Source organism: Crocuta crocuta, unplaced genomic scaffold (genome assembly GCF_008692635.1).
Source record: "Crocuta crocuta isolate KB4526 unplaced genomic scaffold, BGI_CrCroc_1.0 scaffold77, whole genome shotgun sequence".
In the NCBI taxonomy this organism is placed as follows: Eukaryota; Metazoa; Chordata; class Mammalia; order Carnivora; family Hyaenidae; genus Crocuta; species Crocuta crocuta.
The window spans coordinates 737,886-750,451 of NW_027532172.1; the positions used below are offsets into that span (position 1 = coordinate 737,886).

The window sequence follows — 12,566 nt, forward strand, 5'->3', positions numbered from 1 at the left end:
GCCACTCTTGGAGTTCATGGCCAGGGCCCTGCACTAGCTACGCCTCTATTTTGTGTTGGAAGAGGGACACGGGCTCTGCTCTGCTCTGCGTGCCCTCCCTCCTCGCTTGGTGCCGCCCTCTCCACCCCGCTTGGCCCCGCCCCTTCCCACTGCCCGCCCACCCCGGCTCCGCCCCGCCCCTTCCCACTGCCAGTCCCCTTCCCACTGCCAGTCCAACACCCCACACCTGCCCCCAAAATGTTCACCCTTGACCTTACCCCTTTCTCCTGCCTTCACTAAGCTGTCCTCCTCTGCCTGGTGACCCCCTTCCCTGCTCTGATCTGAGCTCCAAGAGTACTGTTGGTCGGTCGGTCGGTCGGTCGGGGTGGCAGTGTCCCAGCGCACTCACCGGGGCCCTGAGCCGGAGTGCGCTCCACCTCGTTGCACGCGGGCCCTGCGCACAGCTCCTGGGCAAGCGGACTGCGCGCGCTGACGTTGTAGAAGCGGGTGGCTTCGAAGGCTGCGGGACGAGGGAGAGAAAGAGTGACGAAATGATGGGGACAAGGTGAGGAACTGAGCTGGGGGGTGAGGGCGGGCGCGGGCCTACCAGGCTCGTAGTAGTCGTACACAGAGACGGGCAGCGCGGACGTCCTGCCCACGACATGTTCTCGGAGTGCCCGGAACCGCACGCAGGTCAGGCACTGGCTGGGGATCTGCGGGGGTGGCGGAGGGGCTCAGGCCTGGCTGGGGCCACCAGGCTCAGGGATGAGCTACGGCCCCTATGCTCTGCTCTGCCTCAAAGCAGGGGCCTAGAACTGGCTGCTTTGGGGGTACCCAGGGGGTATGAAACACAGGAATCTGATTCCACTCAATTCTGTGGGTCCTTCCACGCTACCTGGAAAAACGTGTCTGCTGGTCTTTCACCCTCCCCTCCCCTATCCCCTGGCACTAATCGGATTCCTGTCTCTCTATGGATTCGCCTGTTCTGGACATTTCCCGGGCATGAGATGATACACTACGAAGCCTTTCGTGTCTGGCTTCTTCCATTCTGTGTTTTCCAGGTTCATCCACATGCATCCGTGCTCCATCCCTTTTGATGCCTGAATACTGTTCCACATCCCTCCCAACTTTTCCCACCAAGGCCACCAGCTGTGCCAGCTCTGCCTGGATTTATTCTTGCCCTTGTTTCATTCTAGCGATAGGAGAAGGTTGCAGGAACCCCACTGGGCCAGGGCAGCCCCGCCCTCACGCATCGGGGTGCTGTAGGAGCCTCCAGCCCCGCCCCCCCACCCCACTGACCGTACCTCATCAAAGTAGAAGAGGACTCTGCGTCCAGCCACCTCGTACCTCTTCAGTGTGAAGTGCTTGTCAAAGAGCAGCTGGCGAGGAAGCCAGAGGTCAGGGTCCGCCCAGCCCCTCTGTCCCCCGTGCTTGCTTCCTCCCCGGTCTCCATGGGGACTGTGCTGGTCAGTGGGAGGTGGGCCGGATCCAGAAGGAAACCACGGCCCCAGAGGCTGGGGGCTTGCCTGTGGCTGTCCAGCAAGTCCCCATGGGCCAGGGCCAGGGGATGGAGGTCAGTGGGACCCCCACCTGCCAGCCCACTGGCAACCCAGGAGGGGGTATGCAAGGCTGCTCACCCCTACCCCCAGCTCCCGCCTTCCCTGCCCTTCCTGCAGCCTCCCTTGATCCAGCCGCACCCCAAAGGCTTCCCTGTGACACCGTGGTGCCCCGCTGAGCCCTGCCACCTGCTTTTACCTGAACTACAGCATTGAACTGCCCTCCAGCCTGGGAATTCACAGCGTTTGATCCATAAAACCAAGGCCTCTGTGCTGGCCCTTCTCACCCTGGTGCTCTTCCCAGCCTCCCTGATCACCCCCACCCCCTGCCTTTCCTTCTCCATCCACCCCACACTGCAGGCCTCATCTGGCCTCTGGGGCAAGACAGCCTCCCCCCCACAATAGGGGACATGGCGCTGGTGTCTCTTGAGCCGGAGGGTAGTGGTAGGTCTCTGGAGAAGCAGGGCTGAGGGTACCCTAAGGCAGCCCATGTTGTCCCTAAAGCACCTGCATGGTTGACTGCACCCCTCCTCCGCCACCTGGATCCCATCCCCCCACACCTGCCCCTTAGCAGGTGCCCAGCCCAAAAGCACCAACTTTGCCTAGAAAGGCGAAAAAAAAATTATGAAGGGCCGGGAATTTGCCACCTGGACAGGGTGGTCGGCTGGGGACCCTGCCTGCCGGCGCCACCTCACCTGCTCCAGGCTCTCGATGTCCGCCCGGAAGCCCGAGAGCAAGGGCACGTCCAGGACCGCCATGTTGGAGGACCCCGCATGCAGCCACCTTCCAATGAGAGGAGACACAGGCCCTCGAGCTCAAGCCCCACGGTGGAATCCGTGGCCCCCTCCGACACCACCTCCCGTGGCTGAAGTCCTGGGGGAGCCCGCCCTGGCCCCCGCTGGGTGGCCCAGCTGTACAAACACGGGTCATTGGTCAGCCCACTTCACAGCTGAGACCCTAAGACCATAAGGAAGGGGCCCTGCCAAGGGTCCTGGGCCTGACCCACGTCTATGGACTCTGGGTTGTACTTGCCCCGAGTCCCGTGCTGTGTCCCCAGCACCCGCAGCAGCTCTGTGAGGCCATAGGAGCTCAGGTGACTAGGGATGCCCAGTCACTCCCCAGTGCCGGCCCTCAGTTTCCCCTTCTGTGACATGGGGTATGCCTACTTGGCCTCTGGAGCCTGCCTACTACATGCAAAGCCCTCTCAGTGCCAGGCGCTGGTGACAGGGAGGGTGACTGACACTCAGAGAGGAACCTGAAAACTCCGGGCCCAAGGGGCCATGGTGGCCACAGCCCCTGGGGAGGGTGGGAAGGCTTCCCGTGGGGATGAGGCCTGAGTAAGCCCCTATCAGGATGGCACACGGCGGTTCATTCTGATGCATTCGAGAGAGGAACAAAGATGTCCCCAGCTACATGGGGCCATGGGAGTCCAGGCATGTCCCCAACAGGCCTGATGAGGCCTGAGTTGGGGCCAGCCTGCCTGCTTCCTGCTCCTCCTACCCCAGCTGATGGCAGATGGAGGGTCATGGGAGAGGAGGGTGGCCTGGGCAGCCTGGGTGGGCTTTGGATGCCGTGACAACCATCCACCTTTGGGCTCCCAAACTGTCATCAAGGCAACGAGCATCCTCTGAGGGCAGCTGCCTGTGCCCCCCTGAGGACCTCCCCCCCACCGTGGCCTGGTCCCGGGGTCACCCTCGGGAAACTGAGAGGCCTGAGGCTCTGGTGAGTCGGGCAGGGGCCACAAACAGCTGTCCCCACCCGGGCCACCTGCCTCACCTGTCACTGGGGTCTGCTGCATCCATTTGGAAGCTTCCATTCCCTTCTCTCATTCAGAAACCATCTGCAGTGTTAAGTGCCTGACATTAAGCATCTGATTGCAAAAGCATCCACTTCAGAGATATTTATCTTGGATAAACATCGCCAGCTGTTTGCCACAGCTACTAGGTTGAACAACTAGACAAGAAGTCAGGCGCCCCCACATATGAAATTCCTCTTTTAGGAAACCCTGGGTAACGGAGATAACAGACCTCCTTTTCCCACCCTGCTCCCTAATTCCTGCTCTTAATTAATAAAAAAATTTTTTTAACGTTTATTTACTTTTGAGAGACAGAGAGAGAGCACGAGTCGGGGAGGGACAGAGAGAGAGGGAGACACAGAATCTAGAGCAGGCTCCAGGCTCCAAGCTGTCAGCACAGAGCCTGATACGGGGCTCAAACCCACAAACTGCAAGATCATGACCAGAGCAGAAGTTGGACTCTTAACCGACTGAGCCACCCAGGCACCCCCTGCTCTTAATTTTAAATTCGCCAATTGGACTGATGGTGCGGGGGGAGAGGGGGAGCGCCTGGGTGGCTCGGTCGGTTTAAGCGTCCGACTCTTGATTTTGGCTCAGGTTATGATGATCTCACGGTTGTGAGTTCAAGCCCCACGTCGGGCTCTGCTCTGACAGCGCGGAGCCTGCTTGGGATTCTCTCTCTCCCTCTCCCTCTGCCCCTCCCCTACTTGTCCACACCCATGCTCTCTCAAAATAAACGGATAAACATAAAAAAAAAAAATAAGAGTGGACTGGCAAAACCCTAGGCCCCCACCCTCTACCCCAATTAGGGCAGAGCCCCAGGTCCATACTTTCTTTCTCTCTACCGGCGGCCTTGCTGCATGGCCCCAAGCATGCTGTGGACCAATAAGTAATGACCCTTGTCCCTCAAAGATCCCTGATGGTTGTTGCTGAGGGTATCTTACAACCGTAGCAAGAGTCACCAGGGCTGGCCCAGCCACAACAGTGGGGATCGCGGTAAAGGGCAGGTGCGTGCCCCAGGCAGGCCAGCGGATAGCGTCACCATTCATCGGTGATGCAAAACATCATCCCAGCACCCTGGGCCTGGGAGGCTGTCCTCCTCTGATAGGGCCCTCCTCGGAGGCCCAGGCAGGGGTGTCGGCCAGTGGGGAGGTGGCCTTACCTGGTGCACACCTCCAAGGTCACCTGATACTCCTGCTGATGCTGGTCGGCTGCTGGGTCGTCATCGTCGGCAGAGGAGGCGGGGGCGGGGGTCCGCCGCTGCTCAGCCTCGGGCTCCTGGAGCCTCACAAGCAGCTGGAAGGCTGGTTTGGCCACCGGGTCAGGCACATTATAGGTGACATCAATCTGGGGGGAGCGTGCAAGGACGGAGGCTTAGGGAACCTGGGGTTGGGGGAGGGGAGTGGCAGGGCCACGGCCAGAATGAGGACAAAAGTGGCATCAACGGCAGATGTGGGGACCACTATTACTTTGTTTGGCTTACAATTGCCCGAGTGGGTGCAGATATGACCGCCACCCCATTTCCACGCATGTCAAGCCCGGGTCCAACAGCCTCCGGGCCCCCTCCCCCCACCTCCCCACTTTATTGTCTGGGCTCCCATTTTAGAGATGGGGAAGCTGAGGCTTCCAAGCAGACTTGCCCTCTGACCACCAGCCTGAGCCCACAGGCTGGTCTGCCCCAGGCCCCAGCTAAATCCCAGGGCCTGGTGACCAAGGAGCTGCAGTGGCGGGGGCAGGGGGGGGAGGTGGAGGAGGGGCAGGCTAGGGTGGGCCAGGAGCCTATCTAGGTTCAGACAGCAGCAGGGAGAAGAGCCTTGAAGCACTGGGCAAACCCTGGGGGCGGGAGAGGGCATCTGCTTATGGTCCGAGACCACTGGATTGAGGATCAAATGGATTTTCTTGGCGGGTGGGGGGACCCACACTCTAGAGAATGCGTGGCCACCTGGCCTGGGCAGGCGGGGCTGCATTACGGGGGTCAGAAAGTCCGCCCCGGGGTCTCTCTTAGCCCCACACACCTCTATCCCACTCAGCCGGGCCCACCTTTGACCTTGGAGCTCCCAGTCTGCCCCTTTAGGCGTCACCCCCAGTCTCCAGATGCCCCAGCGAGTGCCGGGTTTCCCTGAAGCCTCACCTGCATCAGGCAGCAGCCTTCACCCTTGGCGCTCACGAATAGCCCCGTGGGGAGGCTGGGGATCTGAAGAGAGAGAGCACCGTGAGGCCCTCCGCAGACACGCAAGGGTGTGTGGGGCGGGCGGTGGGGAGGGGCCCCCCCCGGAGGGGCCGCCACCGCCCCGCACCCCCTCCGCCCCGGGTCCAGGAACACACACCGCCGCTGTCTGCAGAACCTTCTGGTTGGCCCTGTGCAGTTCGAAAGTTTCCTGGTAGTCCAGGTTGGTGGAGGCCAGGGAGACCGTGAGGTTGATGCTGCCAGCATATGACAGGGTGGCATACTCTGCCAAGGCCTGAAGAGCCACGCAGGTGTCCTGGGGACACAGCAGGAGTTTGTTGTCAGCCCCAGGAATGGGCTGGTGGCCGTAGTGTCCCTGCCCCCCATCCCAGGAAGTCTGGCCCAAACTGGGGGCACCATGGACCTTCTCTGAAGCCGAGAGACCTATGTGGGTGGAATGGAGCATGAATGTGGTGCAGACAACCGTGGCCTGGGGGCCCTATAACAGGTGGGCGTCCCCACAGAAGCAGAGGCTGGGTCCCTGTCCCAAAGCCGGGCACATCTGTCCCTCAGGCCCCACCTGCTGCCTTCTCTTGGACTCCTTATCGCCAGGAGCTGAGGACCAGGGCCTTGAAGTGCGTGGTGGCTTCCCGGCGAGCTCTGAGCCCTGAGCCTGGACCTCAGCCCCTTCCCCTGGCCCGCTCGACTCACCTGAGTGGAGGAGAAGCCCCCAAGCGCATTCCGCTGCTGGGACAGCCACTTCACCACGGGCAGGGCCGCGGCCACGTCCCCCAGGAGGGTGTAGGTCAGCAGGGCATAGGCCGTCATTTCCACCTCGGCTGAGACCACTGCGATGGACAAGGCTGGCTGGGGCCCTGCCAGTGCGGGGACCCAACACCCAGCACCCAAAGCAGGGGGCCAGTACCTGACTGAGAGACCCCGTCGCTAAAGCTCAGGAACGCATCCTTGTCCACATCGCGGGAACCCGTCAGGCTCCAGTGGGTGACCCCATCTGCAGGGCCAGGACAGGCCACAACCCAAATAAGGGCTTAGCCTGGCATCCCGCGGTGAATGTCATTGCACAGGGGTCTCAAGAAGAGACATCGGTGCGGGGGGGGGGACCAGGGGAGTAGGGTGTCAGCGGCAGACCAGACGGCTGGGGCAGGAAGGGCCTTGGAGCTGTCTCAGATCTGCAGCTACGTGAGGGACCCCTTCCCCCCTGCACCCCTGGGAGACATCGGTGGCCGCCCTCCTGAGGGTCCCTGATGCGGCTCCAGCCGTCCCCACTCAGCACCAACGAAGCCGCTTGCTGCTTGCAAAGGCTCCAAGGATGCTGAGTTCGTGTGAAATGTAAAAGGCCTCAGACCATAGAGAAATCTGCGCCCCCCACCCCAGGGCCCAAGCAGTTAGTCCTAAATAGACACCGGCGTCCTATCGGGTAGTTTCAGGACTTGGCTTGATGTTTGGTTGGTTGTTTTTCTTCTTAGCAATGAAAGCATTTTTCAGGTGACATTGTAAGCAGGAAAGCTGCTGGGGAAGGTGGGGGGCGGGAAGTGGGATGCGGGCCTGGAGGTGCTGGGGGGGAGGGGGTCTGGCTTGAGAGGTCTCCGCGGCTGGGGCTCCCCAAACTCAGTGAGTAGTCATTTTGTTGGTGGAGAGGCCAACACCCTGAAGCTGGAAAAGGCTTCCTTCCCCAGGCTCACCCAGCGATGGAAGGCAGGTGGGCCCTCCCTGCCTCCCAGCACCCTGTCCCCAGGGGGCTGGTCCCCAGGAAGCCTGGGGTATTCTCTACTCCACCCTCTGGGCTGCCCCCTACTCCATGAGGGAGAAAAATGATGCTGGGGCCCAAGCTGCTTTATGAAATGGAGCCACTAGATGCAAGGACGAATAATAAACAAAACAGACTGAGCAAAGGGTGGCTCCTTAGCTCCACGCGTGGGAGAGGCACGGTGGGCGGGCCCCACGGTGGCCTCTGGGGTGGCGAGCAGGGGCCACCTACTCTGCGTGATGGCCAGGCTGCGGAGTTTTCGCAGCGCCTCGGGGGCTGCTGGGCTGCGGAGCAGGGTCAGCGCGTAGGCGGTCAGGGCACTGCTGTAGGGGTCGGCGGCCAAGGGCACACTGGACTCCAGGAAGTGGCTCGCTCTGGCAATGGCGCCCCTCTCCTCCTGCGGGATGGGGTGGGGAGTGGAGCCCTGCGAGGCTGCTCTGTTACCCCCGCCCACCTGCCCACCCACGGACTTCCCTGTGCGCCTAGTGAGAGCTCACAGACTCTCATTCTGCCTCCTCCTAGGGCTCCCACAGCCTGTGGACTTGGCTTTCAAAGCCTCATCCCCTTTCTGAGGGTGCCAGCTTTCTCCCGAATGAGCCGAGCACAGTATATCAACCCAGAGAAGTAATGCAGGAATCAGGCAGAGCCCTGACCACCCTGTCCCACCCACCCCTTCACCAGACTGCCTTTTAAGAACCCCTGCCCAGGGGCGCCTGGGTGGCTCAGTCGGTTGAGCGTCTGACTTTGGCTCAGGTCATGATCTCATGGCTCATGGGTTTGAGCTCCATGTCGGGCTCTGTGGTGACTGCGAGCTCAGAGCCTGGAGCCTGTTTCAGATTCTGGGTCTCCCTCTCTCTCTGACCCTCCTCTGCTCACACTGTCTCTCGCTCAGAAATAAACAATAAAAAATAAATAAAGAAAAAAAAGAACCCCTGCCCAGCCCCACTTCATCCTCCAGGCCTTACTTCAAGCACTGCCTCCTCCAGGAAGCCCACCCACCCTCATCATCCATCCCCTCCCACCCCCCCAAATGAGGCAAGTGAGCAAAAATGGGCTGATGTTATTCGGTGCTGCTTCCCATAAACTTTNGAAAGTGGAGGACAGAAACGGAGCCTGCTGTCCAGTGGTGGCTTGATTCAGAGAAGCTGTCCAAACATATTGGTTAAGTGGAAAAAAATGAGTGATTAGACGCATTAATGAATTTAATAAATGAGCTATGGGCACCGATGGAGCCATGGTGTGGAGCTGCTTTGGGGCACCTGGGGGGCTCTGTCGGTTCAGCATCCGGCTCTTGGTGTCGGCTCAGGTCATATGATCTCACAGTCCCATGAGCTCAAGCCCTGCATAGGGCTCTGTGCTGACTGTGCGGAGACTGCTTGGGATTCTCTCATTCTCCCTTTCTGCCCCTCCCCTACTCGAACTTTCTCTGCCTCTCTCGCTCAAAATAATAATAATAATAATAATAATAATAACTCTGCTTTAGTGACTGTCCAGATCTCAGGAAGAATGCTCTCCCAAAGCTCTCCATCTTTAGATCAGGAAGAAGTATGGAAACTGCCCCTCGTGCGTGGCGTCCAGATATACCACGTACCTCCTGGGGCCCGGGCCAGGCATGGCAGAGCAGATTAACACAGGCCTGGTACCACGGAGAGGCTGGACACACCCCGGTTAGGACCCACGTCCCCATGAGAAGAGAGGACACAGAGACGCAGGCACAGGGCCAGACACTGGAGGGGTGTGGCCACAAGACGAGAAATGCCTGGAGCCCCAAGAAGCTGGAGAGGCCTAGAAGGATCTTCCCTTACGGCCTTTGGAGGGAGCACGGCCTTGCCGACGCCTTGACCTCAGACGCCTGGCCTCCGGGACTGTGAAAGAATAACCCGTGTTGTATTAAGCTGCTGTTTGAGGCACTTGCTTCAGCAGCCCAGACACGGATCCAGGGGCCACTGTCCAGCCTGGGTCACAGGGGCCTTCAAAGTCCTGAGTGGATGAAGACACACGTGGCACAGCTCTAAACTTGGGACAGGGTCTGAATGACCTGATGTCCACTGAGCTGGAAGAAGGAGCAGCGCCAGAGGGTGGAGGGGGGCCCGGAGCCCTCGGCCTCAGAGTCCCAGGTGCACCAGCCCCCCCGCCCTGGGACTCCCTCAGGGCAGCTGGCCACGCTAGGGCCGGCGTGTATCCATTTGCAACGGCTGTGTAACAAAGTACCGCAAGGTGGGCGACTTGAACAGTAGAAAGACATGGTTTCACAGAGCTGGGGACCCAAAGTCTGAGGTCAAGGCGTGGGGGCAGAGCGGGCTCCTTCCAAGGGCCGCCGAGGGAAGGGACGGTCCCAGGCCCCCCCTGGCCTTGGAGCCGGCTGCCTTCTCCCTATGTCTCCACATCCTCTTCCCGGTGAGTGTGTCCGTGTTCAACTGCCCCTTTTCATAAGGACACTGGTCACATTGGGTGGGGACCTATCCTGATGGCCTCATTTTAACTTGATTATCTCTCTAAAAGCCCCATCTCCCAATAGAATCACATTCTGAGGTACTGGGGTGCCATGCCTGGGCCCCCCACTGCTCTGAGCCCGATGTGATGATATTAGGAGGTGGGGCCTTGGGGACGTGATTAGGTTTAGCTGAGCTCCCTAGAGTGGGGCCCCCACGATGGGATTAGGGTCCTCACACAAAAAGGAAGAGACCCCAGAGCTCTGTCTCCACACGCAACTACCAAGGAAAGGCCATGTGTGGACACAGAGGAAGGAGGCCGAGACACAATTCAGCCCTTTAACGCAGGGCAAGGGCCCTCCAGGCAAAGTGCACGGGACACAGGGCATCTCGGGTCACGGCAAACCCTAGACCCAGAGGTTAAATCTGGATCAGGAGGCCACGAATTCTGAGAAAAGCCACAGCCCGCGGTTCATCATCACAGGAGGTAGAAATGGTGGGGTCCCTACTCCCAGGGCAGGGGTCCCCCAGGGACGCCCTCACTGCACGGAATGTGCTCTACACACCCCCTGTTTCACAGAAGCAACAATGGGTCTTCAGTGCCTAGGGCCACCTGAACCTTGACCGGCTCTAGCACCCTCCATAAATGGAGGGTGCTAGACCCTCCCCTCAAAACACTTCCACAAGTCTTTGTATAGGACTCCCTGAAGGGAGCCCATAGGTCACCAGCCACGGACCCGATCCAGCCCTGAACAGGGTCTCGGCGCCTCAGGTAGTCTTGGGAGGTCCTGTACTCAGCACACAGCACTTTCGTGCCCGCCCCCCCCAACGACTATCACGGGAATGTCGCGATCCTCTGCCCAGGCTACATGAAGGCGAACATCCTGGGGCATCAGAGAAGCATGAAAAAGAGTGGAAGGAGGGCATCGAGGAGGAAGTAAAGCCTGCCCGAGGATGGCCAGCCTGGCCTGCGGGGGGGAAAGCCGCCCACCCGCTCCACCAGCTGCCCCGGGCTCCCCCAGCCGCCCACCCGCTCCCCCAGCCGCCCCGCACTCACCTCCGCGGCGGTGCCTGTCTCCAGGAGCGCAGTCACCACGTAGGCCGTCAACGGGACTGTGCCGTGGATCCCACCCTGCAAGAGGACCCGGGAGCCTCACACCGAGCCAGAGGGGACAGCCCCCAACGCCCTACTGGCCCGAGACAGCCTGGGCGGGGGGGGGGGCTAAGGCGCCAGAAGGAGGCTACTCACCTGGATGTCCTTGTTCAGGATCCTGCCCACGGCCGGGAAGGAGCCATCCCCCCGTTGCTGCCGGATGATCCAGCCCTTGGCGGCCACCAGCTCCTGTGGGTCGATGAAGATGAAGCCGCGTGCCTGGGCAAAGGACTTCAGGACAAAGGCCGTGAGCCTGAAACAGGATGAGGCAGGGGCTGGGACGGTGGTGTGGCCTCCCAGCTGTGCCCCAGGGCCGTGCGTGGCCCCTGCACTGCCCGAGTCTCTGCTTCCTCCCCTACAACACGGGAGGGTCCAGCCCGCCCTCGCGGGGCTGCGGTGAGCACGCCAGGGAAGGGTGTGGGCACCCACCAGGCCCGGAGGACAGAGGCCGGCCTCCCGCCGGGGCCCTCCCACCCTGGCAGCACCAGGGTCTGGCACTCCAGGCCTTCCGGTGAACTGGTCCAGCCCCGCCTCCCCCTGCCACATGCAGGAGACCTTCCTTGTCGCCCCTCCACAGCCATTCCCCGAAAGATCCCCAGTCTTCCAGAGAGATCTCCAGTCTTTCTTGGAAGGCTGTAGCCACGTGCCTTAGATGCTTAGACCCGTGATGGCCCTCAGCCACAGTGAGGGGCATTTCAGTCCCTGAACCTGGGAGTGACTTTCAGATGGGCACGTGCAGTGATGCCGGGAGCAGCTGCTACAATTTTGCCACCATGAGGGGACCAGCCACTGGGCTGATAGAGCCCACAGTGGCCGAAAGAAGGATCCAGGGGCCCCGATGCATTGTGGGGCTGCCAGACTGGCCAACCCTGTAGTCTCCCCAGCACTGTGGTGTGGACTGGCATTCAGAATTGCCTTTCGGTCAGATTTCTGTGGCTTGAAGTTGAAAACCTTCAGCCAGCCACTAGCTTCAGCTATGTGTCCAGGCACTGGATACGCTGTATTTCCCTTCCCGTTTAAACAGGACGAGGTTTCACTTGTCTCTCAATGCTCAGCCCACACGCCCCTGCCCGGAGGAAGCCTCTTGGGCACCCCCACTCTGTGATGGGCACTTCTGGGCCCCCAGGACCCCCGCCTGGCCTCCCCATAGCCCACCTCTGGGCCTGGCTTTGCAGCCTGTGCCTTGCCCACCCGCGCCCCTCCCCGCTCTGTCTCAGTGCACCTGAGTGACTTAGTTGATGGGACCGAGGGATGAATGAGGGGGTGAAAAATAATCACAGGCGAACCACTGGATGGAAACCAAGGAGCCCAGAGGGATGAGCAATAGAACTGTCGGCGGGAGAAACGCCCCTCTCAGGACAGAGAAGCAGCCCCCTCTTCAAAGTCAAGTGGCTCCCCCACCCTTGCCCGTCAGGTGACTGCCATCAAATCGGCATAAACCAACAAGTGGTGGCGAGGATGCAGAGAAGCCGGAGCCCTGCGCGCCATCGCAGGAAGAGAAAGCGGCAGCTGGAATAAAACAGCGGTTCCTCGAGATGCTAGAGGTGGCGCCCCCGTGCGGCACCGCAGTTCCACTTCTGGGGATGTCCCCGGAAGCGGGGCCTCGAGGAGAGAGTTGTGCACCCGTGTTCACAGCAGCCCTGTCACAATATACAACACGGGAGCCCCCAGCTGTCTAGACTGATGAACAGAGTAACAGAACGGGGTGCATCCAGA

At 60.5% G+C, this 12,566-nt stretch overlaps 1 protein-coding gene across 1 annotated transcript in view; it reads right to left on the minus strand.

Annotated features, from left to right (window-relative positions):
- Positions 1-12,566, minus strand: part of CPAMD8 (C3 and PZP like alpha-2-macroglobulin domain containing 8) — an 86,083-nt gene that overhangs the window by 4,898 nt on the left and 68,619 nt on the right. Inside the window, exons 29-40 of the mRNA XM_077776996.1 lie at positions 10,947-11,103; positions 10,755-10,829; positions 7,497-7,662; positions 6,423-6,509; positions 6,209-6,345; positions 5,658-5,813; positions 5,462-5,524; positions 4,493-4,677; positions 2,231-2,318; positions 1,284-1,358; positions 587-692; positions 389-499 (exon numbers count right to left, since the gene is read on the minus strand). Of these exons, the coding sequence (XP_077633122.1) occupies positions 389-499; positions 587-692; positions 1,284-1,358; positions 2,231-2,318; positions 4,493-4,677; positions 5,462-5,524; positions 5,658-5,813; positions 6,209-6,345; positions 6,423-6,509; positions 7,497-7,662; positions 10,755-10,829; positions 10,947-11,103 (1,406 nt within the window). The remainder of the gene's footprint in view (positions 1-388; positions 500-586; positions 693-1,283; positions 1,359-2,230; positions 2,319-4,492; positions 4,678-5,461; positions 5,525-5,657; positions 5,814-6,208; positions 6,346-6,422; positions 6,510-7,496; positions 7,663-10,754; positions 10,830-10,946; positions 11,104-12,566) is intronic.